Raw genomic sequence first — 20,934 nt, forward strand, 5'->3', positions numbered from 1 at the left:
ACATGATAATGAACATAGTTATAAAGTAGAGTGTTATAGATTGAACAGTTTTAAAAAATTTAACGTTTTTGATATTTGCCTGTCCCATGAATATAAAGCAATATAACCTATTTTATAAAGCAACCACTTGTCTCAATTACTAGTTTTATACTAAATGTATTATAAGTTATACAGTATACATTATGTGAGGTTAGAAATATGTAATTTGGTAACTACTTTCCTAGCTTGTTTACGGAGTACAGAATGGCTAAAGAAAGATCTTTAACGAATACGGAAAGAGGCAAAATTTTTGCTTTTAAGGAAAACGACTATTCTACAAGACAAACTGCAAACAAATATAAACAGGTGATCGTTCATGAGATGGTAAAAATGAGTCGAACTGACTCGCCTTCTCCTGTTGAGCTAAGAGCTTGCACATATAAGTGGTTCTTGAATAATGAGATACTAGTAATTGATTGGCCTGCTTGTTCCCTGATCGTAACCCAGGGCCGGATTAACCCACTTTGGGGCCCTAGACATTTTCTTCTTACCGGGCCCCCTCCCTCTCCCACAACAAATAGAGCACACAAAAAATATAAAACAATAAATAAAACAAAACTAAATAATGTGAAAAACTAAAACAAATCTTAAATTTTTATTAATAAAAAATATTTAACATACAACAATAAATTTTAGTTTTTCTAGAAAAGTTTGAACAGTTTGTTTATAAATTTTAAAAAATTGAAATTTATTTTATTAAATGTTTAAAAGTTGTTATACAATAACAACATTACCTTAAAATATTAATTGTTTAAGTTAACCTTTTTGGTTAATATTTAAATAATATAATATTTTACCCATGACAGGTAAATTGAATAATGAAAAAGATAATTCAAATAAAAGCCAAGATAGTTTTAAAAAAGTAAGTATATAAATACGAATAAACTTTGTCTAAAAATTTAGAAAAGTAAATTATCTTATTTACAAATGTTTTCAAAATAGACAGTTTGACCGGGTCCTTCAAAAACCGGTCCCTAGACATTTGTCTCATTTGTCTATGCGATGATCCGACCCTGTCGTAACCTCATAAAAAACATATTGGGTATGCTAGCTCGTGTCGTTTTTGGAAGCATGCGACAGTACACATCAATTGAGGAGTTGCAAAATGTGATTGAACGGAAATGGGAAGAAATGAAACCTGAATCTTACCTTCAACATTTAATTTTGTCTGTATTTACTCTTATATACAAAACTATAGTTAGACAGAGTTGGTTATTTTTGGTTGATCTACAGAATAGTATTAGTTAGTAATAAAAGTTTTGTTACGCCATTGTTTAGACCAGAGCTCCGTAACCAATGTGTGTCACGAGATGATGCTAAGTGTGCCGGGGGCACAATGCCTTCAAGAGGAGCAAATTCACAGTTTTTATGATGAGCACTTGAATATGATTAATACATATTGATTCAAAAGAAAAAATGATTTTGATGCACCTTTTTTTCCACCTTTGCGTTCATATTTCACAAAATCTGTGCACGTGTAAATTTGGCGAGTCGCATGGCACAGTCACCATCTTAATTTTTGTGAACCGACAAGTAGATGATGATGTCTTCGTAGCGTACATCTACGATCACACAGTCGAGACCCCGATTATGTACTTTTTACATTAGGACTTCGGGATACTTCGTTTAGGGTGGTTTTCGTGTTATTAAGTAATAAAATCGAAATAAGAAATAAAAAATTCGATTATAAACTAATTTCAAAATATTTTTATATTATCATATATTTATATCTACCTTGTAATTCCTATACATTTTTTAATATTTTTACTTGTGATGTGCCACAGAATTCCGGGAAGTACTGTACACAGATGTTCCGTACGCGAGAAAAGGTCGCGGAGCACTGGTTTAAACGGTGGCTTTATATTTATGGAACATTCAAATGTTAAAAATATGTCAAATTTTTAAAAAATGTATTTAATCTACGGATACTTTGCCTTGTAAATATATATTGTATTAGCACATAATAATATAGTACACCAAGTTATATTATTATTGTATTATTATAATATTATATCATAAACAAATAAAAGGTGGCTTTATTACTTTTGAAACGCACCTTACATTTCTGTTTTTCGTAATTCATTGAAAACAACATGAAAGAGGTTCGAACACGCAAGACGATCTTGGAACAAACATGTCCTTGTTGAAATGAGTGTATTCTCACTTTGAGACGAAAATATGGTGTTGTTTTCTCCGAGTAGTTCCATCAAGAGCGTAACTGCTATACTAGCAACGAATCATCGTTTTAAATCACTAAAATAGTCTTTTGGTTTTTGCGGTCAAAATCCGTCCACGTAATATTAATGTCGACGTGAAGTTTCTTATCGCCCTATTTCCGGAACTCGAAATGTAATTTCGATTCGTTACATTCGTTACATCCCATTCGATAAAAACACAGAGATATTGCACTCTTATACAGTCTCATTTCAATTGGCATTTTTTTTTTCTTTTTGTTTTTGCCACGCAGCTACGACTGTTCCAACGATTGAAGAACTGCTCGCACAATGGAAATCTTTTACGCGCTAAGAATTGTCGAAATCAGAAAGAACTTTTGGATGTCCTGAACATAATGATTATGAGATAACTTGCAATGACTTCTGTTTCAGTGGCGCATTATCTTATGGATAAAAAGAGCAATTGCTTGAGGCTCACTAACAGGAGTCCCCAAACTAACAGAAGAAATAAAGATCTTTTATAAGAAAATCTTTTATAAGAAAATATTTTTTCCCAAAAAATTTTTCTAAAGAAAAATGTCTGAAGTCAACACTACATGGGGACCCCTAATTCAAATTTGCCTAGTGGCCATTGAGCTATAACGCACACTGTTCTGTGAGGTTCCAGACAGAGTCTAAATCTCCTGTTAAAAGCGCTAAAACTATACAACTATATATATATATATATATTAATAATATCGAACGAGAATTGTCTATTATTGATATTCTTAAGAAAATCAATCCAGTAACTTGTACTTGACCATTTTCTACCATATTCCAATAAGTTGACGCTCAGAATCACTTATAGCCTATTCTTCAATTCGCGGGATCAACGGAAATCTCATAACCAGAGGCAATATTTACTTCTGCAATTGTATCTCTTTTTTACTACTGCATTTTCCTTGCATTCTTTATTATCATCTTCTGGTTTATTCTTCTTTATTTCTTCTGTTACATCAGTCGTAATTGGTATTGCTATACTAATAGATTCGTTTTATTTTTCTGATTCTGTTTCAGCATTTGATATAGTGGCCGAAAAAGCATAAATATTTTTTTCTATTGCATCTGATTATTGTTTTTGTTCCGCTTCTTTTGCTAAATTTTTCTTTTATGCACATCCATTTTATTTATTTTTCACTCGTTCGTTATAGTTTTGAATATGACAAAATATTATATGAATAAACAAATTTTATCATAAAAGAATTTTTTAGTTTCTATAAAAAATGCTTACTGTTAAAAATAAAACAAAAGCGGACCAAACACCAATAACTTTAAAGCAAGGAAATTTTCGGAATTTTAATGATAAAAACAAACCCACCTTATCCCACCTTATTCATATGGATTACATTCCACCAACATTTCGCGGATAATAGGACTAGGGTATATTATACGATAACAGTCCATAAAAATATAGCTATAACTGATTAATGATCGACATATAATTAGCGGAGGTAAAAAAATTTCACTTAATAACTTCAAAAATTACAAATTTACCTGACATACACTCACCCTACTCAACGATTTGAACTGAAATATCGAACTGAGATTCTGTGTAATCAATAGAATACAACTATCTTACTTCATAAAAGATATCAGTGCGAGTGCAACCCGGCGCGGTGCAAAACAAGAAAAAATAAATAAATAAGTAAAGTTCCAATTGAAGTACTTACATTGAAAAATTTTCTTTTAATGTATGATATGAAAATGCCACTTTTGAAAGAGCTGCCTGAGACAACCGCCTCACCTCCTCACCACACGCGCCGACTCTGTCCACTATTACCTATATACCGTCCCTTATTCCTTGTTCACCTTGACTTGAGTCGAACTGATTCGCCCTTCCCCCTGTCGAGAAACCTCACATTTCATTCACTTCTTTGATCATATAAAAATCTTTATTATCAAAACTCTAACGTAAGAAGAAATTCTAATTTCAAATTTGATTTTTTGCGTACTATCAAATCTAATAAGTACTGTATTATTTCAGTTACGTACTGTATTTTTTTAATACCATATTATCGTATTTGTTGCCTTATTTCATACTTGAAAAATGCTATTAAACTAAGTGAATTTGTATTTATGATTAGAAATTTCTATTCAATTATATGAAATTTTTATTCTACATCACGGTCACATCATCTTGTGGACATTTGCTATGAATACAATAATGTAATAAATGTAATAAATTTTTCAATTCAAATAATTGAATGTAAAGTATTTTTAGCATTTCTAGTAATTAATTATTATCATAAAAATCGTTAAAGCATAAATAAAATAAAATGTTTTTTCTCCTGATAAAAACATAAATAGAATATAAGCATTAATAGAGAGAACTTTTTTCTGAAAATAAATTTAAATTATCGACTTTCAACTTTTTCAAGTCGTCGTCTGCACGAAATCAGTGTAATTTATACAATTGACAGATGGAATAATAAAAATGCAAATTTAATTTTAACATACTTGTCTAATTTAATATAATAAAAATATCAAGTTTAATTTTGGGTATATTCAAAATGTGGGTCAACTTAACAAACTCGAACTTAAGAAAAGATGATCATTGTAATAGAAAAAAAAATCTGTCGTATTTGTTTTTCATTTTGTATTTACTAAGAAGTGTCAAAAAATATTGTTTTGTGAAGTTGTGTGAATTAATTCAAAATATTGACCGGCTGTAGAGTAATATATAAAACTTCGATTTAACACTTGATAACCCTAAGATCGGAAACTTTTGCTAAAGTAAAAATCACAATGACTCAGAGTGCCAGTTTAAAGCTAGTTTATGCTAGGGATAGATGGAGCCGTCGGGAAATTTCCGTAGGCTCCAGTAGGTCTGGTCCCTTTACATTCATAAGCGCATGGGTCAGTCCGTATATTTCCCAAGCTTCTTGAACAAGGCGCATCCGCCCCTGGTTTACACTCTGCAACTTTCGCGCATTTTTGTTGTTTAACACAGAAATCGCACGACAAGCGACAAGGTCGGACCAACCAGTTGAACTCTATCGTTTGCTGTTTGGGAATTGATTCAATGAACATTAAAACACGATGATCTAAGTTATTTCCATTCATTTAGTTATCATTTGCCATTTTTCTGTTTATGGCACCCCAATGAACAAAAATTAATAGCGAGGTTGATTTATGTGACAGCTACCGAGTTATTAAATTGGCAGTTGTCCAAAAGTTACTGGATAAAACACTGGAATTAAATACTCGTCTAAATCATTCGTCTGAAATACTCGAATAAACTTATCCCCAAGAAAATGTAAAATTTTGAACAATATATATTACATATTTTTATCAATTAATCACAAGGGAACCTAATGATTAACAATAAATTATTCATATTTCTGTTGCTTCTGGTACAGTTATTTAGTCAATAATTGCTATAGGTAATAAACAAAATGCGAAAGAATAATGAATTGAAGTTTTTAGAGGAGGAAGACCACGCGACTTAGTTACGATAGGCTTACAATAGGAAAAAAAGCTATCTCTGATTGGGATACTTCTATTTCTGAAGGCCCGGGTATAAAAAGTGAAACTCTCTTCATTCCTACCTCGAATCACACCTTGGTCACACGGAGGACAAAATGTAATGTGATTTTATAATCTGAACGACGAAAATAATAATAAGAATAAGAATAATGAAAGTTTGCTTGGAATTGTCAGCGAATTAATTATAAATATAATATTTAAGTATTATTTTTAATGTTCAATGTTTCGTTTTTCTAATGTTGTAGTACTGGAACCTGCAGCGTGCCATTATCGCTCCGCATGCCACGCATGGCATGCATGCTATAGGTTGATGGCCTCTGAGATAACCGAATAATTTTTATATTGTGGATTTATTTAATGATCGCAATATGTACAGTGCATCTATGACGCACATTATTATTAACACGCATTTGTCTGTATTTTAATAATTGTTTGTGATTATATTAAAATCTCAAGTTCTTTTATTCTTATTCTTGTGCAGTGGTCGAGATTTTCTTTTTTCTTTACTCTTTTCGCCTTCTGGGCACTAGAGAGCATTCTTCACACTCATCGTGGGTTCAACTAGGCACAAAATGAGACGGCCCATCCGAGGGACAAGACCAGACATATTTGAGATGGATCACCCAAGAAAAATTCCTCGGGTGGACAAGATTATGGATAATATGCCTTACAATTCAACTACGAGTTTGTGGAACTGGTAGAAATAACTACTTCTATTTGGAACAATATTGTAATGGTGCTCATAAACCCAACTACTCAGGTCGGTTGGCCGAGCGGTCAAGGTGGCAGCCTACCGCTCTGGGAACCCGCAATCGAATTCGGACGAGTCAAAAAAGCTCTAAGAATTTTTCAAGTGGTGGTTCGTCTGAATACATCGAACCCCGTCCTTCATCACCCGGACATTCCGTTGTGACCCTGGCCGAACTCATGAACTTGCTAAAAGAGGCCCTCTTAGTGCCCACAGGGAGGAAAGAGTTTAAAAAATCCAACTATGCTGTGCTTGGCAAAAGCGCTTAGTTTACCGAATATACTCCATTAAATGACCCACTGATATTTGAGGATCAAAAATATTCGCCACAGTTAATCTGTCGGATTGCTGGAATCGGGAGCACTTTGCGCAGTGCTCACCTCTCCTTCTTGCAGTGCTTACAAGAAAGATAATAATGAGCCATCGATTCTTTATCTCTAAATAGAGACACTCCAGAGACTACCAAATAATAATAATAATAAATTAAAATTAAAATTAAAAAATAATAATAACGTTCTTAACGAGACAGCATTCATATGAAATCAAAATAAAAAGATTTTGCCGGGAGAGAAACTTTCCCTCGAAGGAACAGACAACAACGGATCCAGAAATCTTTAGAGGGGAATACAGAAAGGAAACAATATGCCTTACAAAACTTTTTAGTTTTGAAAGAACTTGACAAAATTTATCTAATTTTAAATAAACTTAATTTGCCTATTACTTATCCAAACGTCGTCAGGTCCAGACTGGGGCTCCCTATGTATGAGTATTATGAAAAAAATTGTAAATGCAAATAAGGAGTAAAATCTTCATTAATCACCAACTTTAATCCCAGGAATTTTTCGGTTACCACTCGGCCGCCCTATTGTTGACCCGGCTAAATTCATAATGGTTTATCTAAAATTTCTCTCTTAATAACCACAGGGAAAAAAGAGTTTTAAAAAATGTCGCCAATTTCACTATCATTTTCTTGATTACTTTGTACATACTCGTTAGAATTGATTTTGACATTTAAAAAACAAGAATCCTTAAATATAAAATAAAATTACAAAGTAGTACTTTCATTTTCTGTTGCCAGAACTTTTTCAATTTTCTGAAAAAGATCTTCAGATTTAGAATACAAAAATCAGCCAAATTCACTTATATATTTTTTAAAACTTTTTAAAACATACGATGAATTGGCAGGTAAGCAAAAAAGACGTTGATTTGATTTGACGGTAGCCGTTAATTAACCTGGTTTCTCCTGAGTGGAATTGAGTATACACGAAAGTACATAGGGTTTGCTGGACATTGAAAACTATTGATACTTACCGATAACTTGACGCTAACAAGAGTCTATTGCATCTATACTGGAACCATCCTTCGATCAAAAGGTAATACTTAACATATTTTCATTGAATTATTTCAAAGAAAATTTTTCGGAGATATATTTTGATTATGAATTAATTTAATATATATATATATAACATTATATATTATGAATTTTACATCAGTAGTCAGACCTCAGCAATAAAAAATTCGATCTTAGGAAAATACACACTCTCTTACATTATCTCAAGATTATTACACACAGTACATTAATATTGTATTTAGAAGAAGCTTTTGTAGGTTTTTGATTAATGTTAAACTGAATCATTCTTATACATTTACAATTGAGATATTTTGCTTTCGTCAAGTTAAAATATACGGCACAAGTTGTAAATTTTGTATCAGAAAATAGTTCTACTTTCCACAATTTCATATTTTATTAAAAGAAAATTATCGCTCATCAATAATAAAATAATTCAATCTATAGCTCAAAATTTTCAATTTTTTTTTCTTATATAATTTTTACATATAAAACCCGTACTTAGAAAACTATATAAGTTTGTACATGTTTATATAGACGGCCGGATGGCCGGCGATCAAGGTGGCAGTCTACCGCTCTGGAGACCCGGGATCGAATTCAGACGGGTGGAAAAATCCCTAGGAAATTTTTGAGGATGGTTCGTTCGGAAATGTCGAATCCCATTTCCTCAACACCCGGCGGAACCCATAATGGGCTTACTAAAAGAGGCTCTCTTAGTGCCCACGGGACGGAAAGAGTTTTAAAAAAAATATCAACATTCAATTTCAAAAATGAAATTATTAAAGACAATTTATTAAAATTATAAATTTCAAATATTAATATTAATTATTTTAATATAATCCTACATAAATACATTAATAAAAATAATTTATTATTATAAATAAACGATTAAACAAAAAATCTTTTCATAGATGGCATTGTATAGTTGACGGTCGTGACGTAAGGTTATACGAGTGCAGGAAACGAGCTGATTGGCGGAACGGAATATATGAAATTCAACCGTTTGAGTGTGGTTGTCTGATTAGTTGTCGTATGTTAGCATTGCGTCGACGAAGTTTCTAACAAATGAGATGTTTTTCAACTACAATCAAAATCTGTTTACTATTTATATGAAATGTTGACCGTGAAAATATTAAAAAAATGAAGAGGTGTCGACTCTTTCGTGTTAATGTTTGCAAAGACTAAAAATACATTTATATATATTATGAAATTTCGATCGGGTTTTTCCGTTCGATTTTGATTTATTTCTCTTTCGTGGTCGAAATAGAATTTTGCATGATGGATAGTCATTTCAACAAGGATATAGTTCACATCGCAGAAATTATTAAAGGTAAATCCGCTTCTACTTTTGTTTACATATTTATATTGTTTCGAAGCCAATCTACGTTACATCCACTTATCTTAACTACAATTGGTTCGTTGCCAAATCTATAGTAATAATCGAGTAATCACAACTCCTGTAATCTGATGACGTAAATAAGTGGAAATTTGTCGTTTCACTCTCACGTTTCAACCAGTTTATAGTGGTTAATAGGTTAAATGGTTTAAATTTTACAGGATGGCGAGATGTTGGCTTATAACACTGTGTGGTTTAAGATGACGTAAGCAACAACGTGTTTGTATTTATATGGCAATTATTGATGTATAAACAAGAAAGATTATAATATTCTGATATATACTCCAATAAAATAATTTGTTTTTAAAAGTTCAATAACTTAAACAGTCTGATATATTAATTTTATTTTCACTTATTAGTGTACGAGGGTGATTTCTTTTTTTCCACCTCTGACAGTCCGTAAAAGAAAGATGAGTGTAAATTACAAAATGAATTTATTACCAAAAGTTGGATACAAATGCTGTTACTTTTCGACTTAATTGGCGTGAAGATTGAGGCATTTGTCTGTCTTCGCGTGCTAAGGTGGAAGTTGCTCGGCACTAAATTTGGGCTGTACACTAGGTATTTAAAAAGTTCCAAGCTAGGTGGAAGTCTGAAAGGTAAAAAGTCGTCACACCTTTAATGTGTGAAGACTTCCACCTCTTTCCTGAACTGAAAACTTGGCTAGCGGGGCAGAGGTTTGAGACTAATGACGATCTTCAAAACGACGTTAAGGCTCGTCTCGAGTTGCTGGCTACAATGTTCTATGAAGAGGGGATTTCGAAGCTTGTCCACATTTAGACAAATGCCTCGATCTTTGCGGTGATTATGTTGAAAATAACCATGTGTGTACCTAACTTTTAGTAATAAATTCATTTTGTTATTTACATTTGTTTTTTTTTTTTTATGGACTGTTGGAGGTTGGAAAAAAAAACAGCCTATGTATTTAATCATATATTAAATACAGTAACTTTCTCATATTTAAAACAGTTTTGATGTATCAAACTAACGTCACATAAAACAATTTAAAAGACATAAAATTTATTTATTGCGCCATTTTATGTAATTGATATTGGCGCATTAAAATACTTCAAAATTTGACAAATGTATTCATCTTTAATGTATAAAATATCTGATATTAACATCCATAAAACAATCCGTAATGAGATTTACTGGATATATTAGCAATTATTATTTTTAGAGGTGACCCTTTTCTGTATTAATAAAGCTATGTTACTAATGCTTAAAGGATGTGAGTCTTTAGAAATGTATGATATATATTTTAAATTTACATTCAAAATTTACTAAGTGTAAGTGTGTTTGAATTGCTATATTATTTGATAAAATTATAAACTTATTTATGCTAATGTACCAAACAAATATAAATTTGTTAGCTGAATTATAATATAATTTTTACATTTAATCAATTAAGTAGACTATAAATCAATTGATTAAATTTTAAATAATTCTACAAGTCATAAATATGGAGGAGTACTTATCATTAATTTTCAATTAATTGTTAACAATAAATCATTTGTAGCTCTAAATTTTTTAAATTGAAAAAAAACTAAGATAATAAAATTTTATGGTGCTTGTTAAATATACTTTATTTATTAAGATAAATAAAAATTACACAAATTATCTCATTTATTTTATAGATTATTTATAGATATTAAAGGTATATGTTAAGTAATCAATCATTGGTTATATGTTTATCTGATAAAATTCATGTCAATGCTTTTAAATTATTGATTCAAATATCTGATGAATTCAAATTGATCAAAGATAATTTAAATTCTATTATCTGAAATTTTATAGAAATTTATTATTTAACAATATCAAATGATATTAATTTGATTTGTTTAACGAGGAAAAGTACTTACCAAAGTTTATATTTAAATACATTTTTTTATACATTTTATTTTCTAATGTCAATGTTTGATTTTCCTGTTACATTATACCTTTTATCAAATATAAGAATCATCAGGAGAAAATTATTTATAACTATATTTATGTAGCAAGTATGCTATTTAAATTGATTCTGAGCCAAGTTCTATTTCTATAATTGTAGAATATAAATTATAATTAAATAATTTTTTTCATAGATTTAATAAATTTACTAATTGTTGTAATGTTGACAACAATCCAAAAAATAAATAAAACAGGCGGATAGTATTATAAGAATTTGTATGGTTCATCAGTTAATTTTTACTCATTTTTTAAAATTATATTTTATTAATGAAAAATCAAAACAATAGGCTATTACTAAAACTTGCTTTTAAAACATGATATATTAGCAAGAAGGATATTTTAGCACTTTGATGACATCTTTTATTATGTTTTATATAGTTATGAGCCAAATATCTTTTTCAGGATTTTGTCATAAAAAGTTTTTCAACATAAAATTTTTATTTTTAGATAAAATATAATAAAAATAGATTTATTCTTTTCTGAATTCAAAAAGAAAACTTCATTTGAAACAGAAATAATTCTTAACTTTCCTATTGGCAGTTTAGAATGTGCAATCAAACCTGGATAGAATGCATACTATATAGCATCATCCTTATGGAGTGCAAATGAATTTTGTTAATGATTTTTCTTATAAATATTAAATAGAAACATTCAGTATCTGTGAATTACTAAGTGTATGATTTTGTATTGCAAATGACACCATTGTTAAACTGTATGATTTTCAAATGCTCAAACTTGTATGTTGACCTCATTACTATATACACTATATTTATTGTTTGAGGTAGTTTAGTTTAGCAACAAACTTTGTTTAATGTTAATTTTAGATGTAAATACTGGCACTAAATTAAAGTTTGAATACTCATTAATTACACAAATTCTCACACCATGAAGTTTTTATAAAATTTACTATTAAGGTAACCAAACATGATCAAGGTTTAAATTATTAGTTTCTGAATATTTAGTGTCATCATTGTTAATATGTAAAGATATGGGATTAAAGTAAATTTATTCTTAAGTCAACAGTAATATATAAATTTGTCATTTATATCACTAGTATTTTCATTCATCATTTTATGAGAATTTTGCTATCTTTTTGACAGTTTTACTATATGATTAACAGATTAAAAAAGTCAGTGATTATGCCAAATGAAGTTATCAATAAAAGAATATTATACAGGAATGAGAAGGAACAAATTTTCATTCCCTTTCTCACATTACTGCTCTACATAGATCTATAAACAAAATTATAATGTTTTATGCTTTATAGAAGGCAGGCTCATATTGATCTGGAAATCAGGGAAAAATAGAAGATATTTCACATGACAAAAAACAAATACTCACTAATTTAATTTGATAATGTTTAAAATTTATGTCATTCCAATTTAAATCAACAAAGCCAAAACATAAGGATGCACTCAAGCAACAATGGAGGTGCTAATGACTGGTATGGCATGTTTATTTAATGTTTATTTGCACAAACAAAAGTTCTACTAGATGTATAATAAACATTGCAAATGTGAACTTTATTTGATTGTTATCCTTTGGAGAACCTATAAAAACTTTACTAAAATTAACCGTATTCTTTCTTTAATCTAAATTTTTGAATTTAAAAATTTCTATAAAATTGAGATCATAATGGATTTTATTCCTGCAATTCCATTATGATTTCTGAACAATTCTCTTTAAAATGGCCCTCACTGATCATTCTACATAATTGGAACTGAGATATAACATTTTGTCATTTGATGTGTCAAATATAGCAAAAAGCCATAAAGCCCTTTAAAGGTATAGTACACTTTATTGTCATATTCAAATATACTCTTTTGCCAAATATAATCAAAATTAAAAAATACAAATGTTTATGGCCTTGCTGAACTCATTTTTCTGAGATTTTTATTGGGAAAACCTGAAAATGTCAGGAAATTAAAACATGAAGATGGGTAGGAACCCTAAGAATATTTTCATGAGAAATGTTCTTGATTCTTTCTTGGGTTAATAACAACTTACAATAATATTGTCTGTACAAAAAAATATGCACTTAAAATAGTTATAGGATATTACAAATATTTTCAAATTTAATATAGAACATTAAAATTCTATATCAATATTTTGTCAGGTATTAAAAAATATAGCAACTTAAACTATAAAATTACCTTCATATTTCATTCTATTTTTATGCCAAATTATAGAATGTATTTATAATATTTTAAAAATAAATAAATAATGTTTGGAAAAAAAAGTTTATTTTAAGATTATAAATGAATATATGGTAGAATCTGGTTATAGTAGTCATTTTGAAAGACAGCTATACTGATGACATTGAATGACTGATAGCATGTTGCTTTATTTATCATAATTGTCTATGTATATCCTGCACCCCTGTACCTGCTTTCAAATTGATATTAAAATATACAGCCTTTGGTTTATGTGCAGGAAATTATGGTACTTATTGGCTTCAATTAATTCAAATTCTAATTTTGTTAATTCTGACTTAAAAGAGAGTGATAAAATAATTAAAAATTGTTTGACTTTAAGATTCATTTATTATTATTAATTAATAGTTAATCATCCAGTGATGTTTGCTTGCCATTGCCTTTAACATCTAATACATAATTGAAGTAAAAAAATGAAAGAAATTGTAAAATGCAACAGATAACAATTAAAATGATTAATGCTTAAATCAATGGTTAAGACTGATAAAGTAACTGATCATTATTGCATATTATCAGTCACATATTGAGATCGATAGTGCAAAAAGCTTACAAATAACTATTTACTCAGTGATGGCCAAATTCTGATTACAATAAGTGAAATATAACAAGTGTATTTGGAATGCATGTTTTGGAGTTGCTAATTTTGATAAAATTAAATGACTAATAATGATATTCATGATTTCAATGAGCAGATCCTATTGTATATTACATACTAAATGTAGTTTTAACATAAACTACATTACCCTGCAAGTTGATTTAAATATTATTATTGTTCACAAGTAGCTGCATTCAAAATTTTGATTGTACAAAATTATTATTATTGCTTGTAGTTTAATATCTCAATAAAATCTGGAATTTCTTGCATAAAATCACAAAACACACCTTTGTACTTTTTTCAACAATAACTTTAATCACAAAACATTTGGCTCAATTTACAGGACTGTTTCAGGTTAGAAACTGTTCCAAAGAACTTGCTTTAGCTCTGTGCAAATTATAGATGAATCAGTTAATTGTTTTCTTTTGTAAATGGATATTTATGTCATTAAAAATATTTTCATCCATCTTATGTTAAGGATTAATAAAATGAGAGATATTTTCTGTTAGCTTAATAAAAATATCAATATATTTTATATGCAAAAAATTTAATATGTACTTAGCAAATGAATAATAATTAATTTTAGCTATAGATTCACATAATAATCAAAACTTCATCTCAATTAAGACTTAATTTATTTGAAAAAATGTAATGTTTATTATTATTATTATTATTATTATTATGTTGGGTTAAGTGAGATATACTCGGTTAACACCGGTGGCTGTGTACTATGCCGGACCAGAGTCAAGGCATAGTAACCAAAACAGAAATTAAAGAAGTGTATCAGTGTGTGTGTCTGTATTCAGGAATTTTCTCACAATATGACATGTATTCAATATAGTGGCTTTCTGCAGTGTGATGTATGTGTTTCTATTCAATTCCAATGTGCCCAGGCTTTTGTGTAGTATGTGTGGTATGACACCTGTAGAGGAGAGAACAACAGGTACAATAAGCACCCTATCCATCCTCCACAGATGCCTTATTTCCTGGGTGAGTTCTGTGTACTTGCTAATTTTTTCAGTGCATGCGTTTTGTATATTGTGAGTGTTTGGAATGGATATGTCTATAATGTATGTGATTTTATTGTGTTTGTCAATGAGTGTGATGTCTGGTCTGTTGTGGTAAATTGTTTTATCTGTGATTATGGCTCTGTCGTAGTACATTTTGTGCGTGTTGTTTTCCAATACTGTCTGTGGGATGTATTTGTAGTATGGTTCGTGGATGTCTACTAATTTGTGTTTCTTTGCGAGCTCTTGGTGTATTATATTTGCTACTTGATTATGTCTGTGTAAATAATCTGTCTGTGCCAAGAGCTTGCAACCAGAGGTGATATGTTGTATAGTTTCTGGCATGACGTGACATTTTCTGCATGTGTCATTTGTGAGTGTATGTTTTTTGTCATCTTTGAGTATGTGTTTTCTGTAGTTTTTAGTATTTATGACCTGATCCTGTATGGCAATCATGAATCCTTCCGTCTCCCCAAAGAGGCATCCCCGAGCTAACCAGCTGTTTGACGCAGTTTTGTCAACAAAATCCTGGGCCAGATCATAAGGATGCCTGCCATGGAGTGCCTTTCGAGCCCACGATTGCTTAGTGGTGTCTATGCTTTTTATATGTTGTGTTGTGTCCATATGATGTGAGTGTAAGTTTAATGGTGTGTTATTCGAGTCTGCTAGAGTTACTGCTTTATGTAATTGTGATGTTTCTTGTTTTTTGTAGAAAAACTCTCGCAGTGACTGTATTTGTTTGTAGTGAAGGTTAACTATGTCAATCAGGCCACGTCCGCCATCTTTACGTGGAAGGGTTAATCTTTCTGTGGCGGATTTAGGATGATGATTGTTTATGCTTAGTAAGTGTTGTTCTTGTTTTCCTTTGGAGTTGCTCGAGATCTGTGTGAGTCCAATGTATAACTCCAAAAGAATATGTGAGTACTGGGATGACATATGTGTTTATTGCTTTAACTGTGTGTTTTGCATTTAACTGTGTTCTGAGAATAGCATTTAACCTACTTTGGTATTCTTTAATTAATCTTTGCTTTATTTGTGTATGTTCTGTTAGTTTGGCCTGTTGGAATCCTAAATACTTGTAGAACTCGCCCTCTTCCATGGATTCAATAATGTCTCCATTTCCAAGTGCAAAATCTTCTTTCTTCAGGATTCCTTTTTCTATGTGAACTGTTTTGCATTTATCTAGGCCAAATTCCATTTGTATGTCCTTGGTGTATGAATGTGTGATTTGTAGGAGTTGATGAAGTTGTTTTTGTGTGGATGCATAAAGTTTTATGTCATCCATGTACATGAGATGTGACAGTGTAAACTGTGTTGTTTTTTCGTGTCTGATATTGTAACCATATTGCGTGTTGTTTAACATGTTGGATAATGGGTTCAGGGCTAAGCAGAACCAGAGAGGACTCAAGGAATCTCCTTGAAATATTCCTCGCCTAATAAAAATTTGGTTTGTTTGTATGGAAGTGTTACTAACCCTGAGATGTAGTGTTGTTCTCCAGTGCTGCATAGTGTTTTGAAAGAATGCAATGAGTGATGGATGTATTTTGTACATGTGTAGAATATGTAGCAGCCAACTGTGTGGAACACTGTCGAATGCTTTTCTGTAGTCTATATATGCCATGTGTATGTTTCTGTGTTGTTTGTGTGCTTGCCGTAGAATGACTGAATCTATGAGTAACTGTTCTTTGCATCCCCTGTGGTTTCTACGACAACCTTTTTGTTGTTCTGTTAGAATGTCGTGTTCTTCAACATGTTTGTATATTTTGTTTGCAATACAGGATGTCAATAATTTGTAGAGTGTTGGAAGACATGTAATTGGTCTGTATTGTGTGGGGTCTGTGGTATTGTTGTTTTTAGGTTTCATGTAGGTGATGCCCTGGGTAAGAAAATTTGGCATGTCTTGTGGATTGATGATGATGTGTGTTAGATGTTTAGCTAGTTCCTGGTGCAGTGATGTAAACTTTTTGTACCAGAAATTGTGAATGTTGTCTACACCAGGTGTCTTCCAGTTGTGTGTTCTGTTAACAGTGTATTGGAAATCATGTATGCTTATTTCAACACAGGGCATAGTTGGTATGTTGTGCAAGTTTCTGTTCTCCTCCTCGATCCAGCCTGCATCAGCATTATGCGTGACAGCACTGGACCAAAGAGAAGACCAATATGTTGTGAGTTCTTCTTCTGTTGGTGTGCCACTGTGCTGTGTAACAGTGTTTGCTTTGTTATTGATTTGTCTGTAAAAGAGTTTTTCATTGTTTGTAAATAATTTATTTTGTTGTTTTCGTAGTGTACATGTTTTGTATCGTTTGAGTCTACGTGCTTTGGCAGCAAGTTTTTGTTTTAGTGTATCAATGTATTCTGTAATGTGTGTGTTGTGATGTTCATGTTTTGTGTGTGTTTTTATTTTCTTGAAAATGTTTTTGAGCTGTTTCCTTAATTTGGGTGTTATGTTGTTTTTAGCGTATTGTGTCAGCTTGCCTAATTGCTGTCTAATGTCATTTATTTGTATTTCTATTCTTCTCTGCCAGGCAGGCTTGTGATAGAATTGTGTTTTCTGTGTGTTTGTCTGTGATTGTACTTTCAGCCCATGGTGTGTCACTACTGTGACTGCTCCAGCATAAACTAATGTATGAATGTCTGCGAGTGTAGAAATTGAATGAATGTAGTGTGGTAGTAAGTGAGTGTTTACGTAATTTAGTGTTTTTCCTACTTCCTTTGACGTGTTGATTTTTGGTATTCGTGGTCGTTGTGTGGGATCTGTGCCTGTATATTTAGTGAGTGTTTCCTGAAATATATGTGAGAGTGTATTAACTAAATCCATGTCTATGTTATCAGTGATGGATGAGGAAGTGTCTGTAGTATCATTAGTGGTAATTGTTGTATGTGTGTTATTATCAATGCTTGTTGCTGGATTATCCTGACAGGTTACATGATCTTCATTAATGTTAGATGTTTCTGTCTGTTGATGTATTTGATCAGCAACCTGTTGTTTGATAAGTTCAAGTGTTGTTTGTGGAATAAGGTTGTTGTGTATAATTGTTCTTTTTTGATCAACAACCCTTTGTTCAGTGACAGTGAGGTGAGGATACTGTTGTGTGAATCTATGGTGTAGTTGTTGTCTGTATGCTGTCATGTTTGTTTCGAGTTTTGTGATGGTGTAGTAACTACGGATGATAAACTTGTTCATTTCTACTGTCCATTTCATCCGTTGGCGTGGTTTTCCAGCCTTTGTGGTCTGTGGATGCATTGCCACAGAAACACCAAGGCTGGGTTTGTTCCTCACATCTGTTGAGGGCATTGCAGTAGCCATGCTTGGGCCGGTGCTGCTTTCGCCACCGGTAACCAAGGGAGACTGTGGCCTATTTTTCGAACGTGAGCCTCTGCCTAACCCACGAACGCGGACCTTGTTAACCCGGGCGACGTCCGAGCCGGTATCACACTTTGATCTAGTTATTACCATAATAAATATCTCCACAGAATGTGGGTGTGGTCACTCTTAGCTTCATTTCTCCCCATAGACCTTACTGGCATGGGTGTCCCTACCAGGAGCTTATGCTCCAGCCTGCACTGCCCTATGGATCAGTAAAATTACTGGGCTCTCCCACCACGACCAGGTGGTGACCACGGGCGAGTTATTATTATTATTATTATTATTATTATTATTATTATTGAGTTTTATATAAATTTCTAAATATTTAATCAAAAAATTTTTACAGATCGTTTGTATTTTGCAACTTTTCGCATCACAGGAAAAGTTAAGTCTACACAAACAATTCACTATTTTTGTATAGATGAAGATTTAATTTATGAAAAGTAAGTAATATGTTATTTTTTATTTATTGTGTTCTAACTTTTTTAAAGAATTCTCAGAATTACATTGTTTTAGATTAAATTTAACAAGTATGTTTTATTTGATTTCTTGCAATACAGTTTGTTTTATTTGTTTATGATGATTTGACACACGAGAAATCTGATGAGGAAGAATTATTAAAATTAGGAAATCATTAATGAGATGGAGAGACGATGAGCATTTATAATTGAGATAACTTCTTTTGATATAAAAATTAATACATGAATAACATAGAATGCACATCTAACAGATGAGGTTCTGTGTGATAGCAAGTCACAAACTGCATGGGTGAGACAAATGGCTAAGGAAATTTTTTTTGTCTAAGATAGGTCTCCATGGTGGACCTACTTTAGACAAAATTGGTACTAGACCAAATTGGTTCTCAGTTGTAAGCACCAACAAGAATGGGAGGTCTTTTTATGGAAAACTGGCTCCTATTCAGATGTCACTAATGTGAAGAAAACCCAATGTAGCCAACCTGTTGGCAAGGTGCAAATCCATGACCCAACTACCAGTGTTCAGTGGTTTTATCCACTTGGCCACCTTGCAATACAGTAGTGTCTTGTACTTTGAATTTAATTCATTTCAAGAGGCTTTTTGGACTCTGAATTGTTTGCAGTCTGGATCAATTTTTCCCCATTAAAATAATACAAAGTGAATTAATCCATTTCTAGATCATAAGCAATACCCATTTGATAGACTTAAACAAAAAATACACATAATTTAATGTAAATATTTGCTATTCATTCTTAGCTATGGATACAATACTTTTTCAGACTTAGTTCTTAACAGTTTTACATAATGCAACATATTCTTTCAAATCAGAGATATTAACAAATAGATATTTTTTGAAAAACTTCAAAATGTAACATTAATTCATTGTATCATCTAACTTATTATACTACATAATAATTTTGTTTTGCTAATAGCTAAATTTGTTTATTTTATTTTCTAAAAGTATAAAACAAACTTTAACATTTAGAAGAATTTCAACTTTAAAAATTTCTTTTGTATATTGCTTTAGGGTATCAATCAAAACTTTTGAAGCTTCAGGAAAAATGAGCTGAAGTTATGAAGATTTTAATTAATATTTAAACAATAGTAAAAGTAAACTTCAAAGCAGAAGAAATTAAAATGTTGGTGTTGACATGCAAACATAGTTAAAATGTAGAGAAACTTTACTTAGCTTTCAAAACCATTGAAAATATATCAACTAATAGTGAAAGGGTTTTCTTGATTTGTGGTAACATTTTAACAAAAGTAAAGCCTTGATTGTCTTATTATCTTTTTAACATTTTTCTATACTTAACTTTTTATTTCAAAGAAGTTCTCAAATGTATTTAATAATTGGATTTGAAATCTTAAAATGAAAGCTTTTTTAAAATTTCTGGTCTATGAATTTAATTTTAAGAATTCTCATTTAATCAATTCATAATAGATTAAATTTATTCATTTCTAGTAACAATAAATTACTATTGCAAAAATGTTGGCTTTAAAACTTTTAAAACCTTCAAAGTTCATCATGTTCAAATTTCAAAAATCATGTTTCAAATCTTTGAAGATTTAAAAAGCCAAAGATTTGATATCCCTAAATGGCACTACATCAATTGCTGTATAATATCAGGCTATTTATTGGTGATAATAATTATAAATTACTAATAAATTTGATCCTAGAGTTACTTATTAGTAATTTATAATTATTATCACCAGTAAATAGCCTGATGTTATATGGCAGTTGATGTAGTGTTATTGTAATGTATTGGGTTTTGTAAGATGTTTATATTCGTATATGGCTTTTATAAAGTTTTAGAAATATTCTAAGAAAATGAATAGTGATACTTTTTAATCTTCAAAGATTTTTTTTTTGTTATATAACTCTAAAGTAATTGAAGGTGTTTGAATTTTTTCATAGATGCAGATATTTTTTTAAACATTATTTGACAATCCAGATAATAATTAATTGCAAAATATTACTGGAAATTAGTGAATTTCAGTAATCTATGGCAATAGTAATTTTTAGTGATACCTGACAATAAATATTCTTTATACATACAGTAATTAAACATTTATAATTTTAACAAATATTAACTAA

At 30.8% G+C, this 20,934-nt stretch overlaps 1 protein-coding gene across 5 annotated transcripts in view; it reads left to right on the top strand.

Annotated features, from left to right (window-relative positions):
• The first annotated feature begins 8,797 nt into the window (after positions 1-8,797).
• The window catches only part of LOC136973510 (dual specificity protein phosphatase CDC14AB-like), an 82,566-nt gene continuing 70,429 nt past the window's right edge, over positions 8,798-20,934 (top strand). For all 5 annotated transcript variants that reach the window (XM_067268236.1, XM_067268237.1, XM_067268238.1 and 2 more), the window contains exons 1-2: positions 8,798-9,164; positions 18,709-18,805. In XM_067268236.1, coding sequence (XP_067124337.1) covers positions 9,110-9,164; positions 18,709-18,805 — 152 coding nt within the window. In that variant the 5' untranslated portion in view covers positions 8,798-9,109. The remainder of the gene's footprint in view (positions 9,165-18,708; positions 18,806-20,934) is intronic.

Source organism: Centruroides vittatus, unplaced genomic scaffold (assembly GCF_030686945.1).
Source record: "Centruroides vittatus isolate TY-2023 unplaced genomic scaffold, ASM3068694v2 contig_3187, whole genome shotgun sequence".
In the NCBI taxonomy this organism is placed as follows: domain Eukaryota; kingdom Metazoa; phylum Arthropoda; class Arachnida; order Scorpiones; family Buthidae; genus Centruroides; species Centruroides vittatus.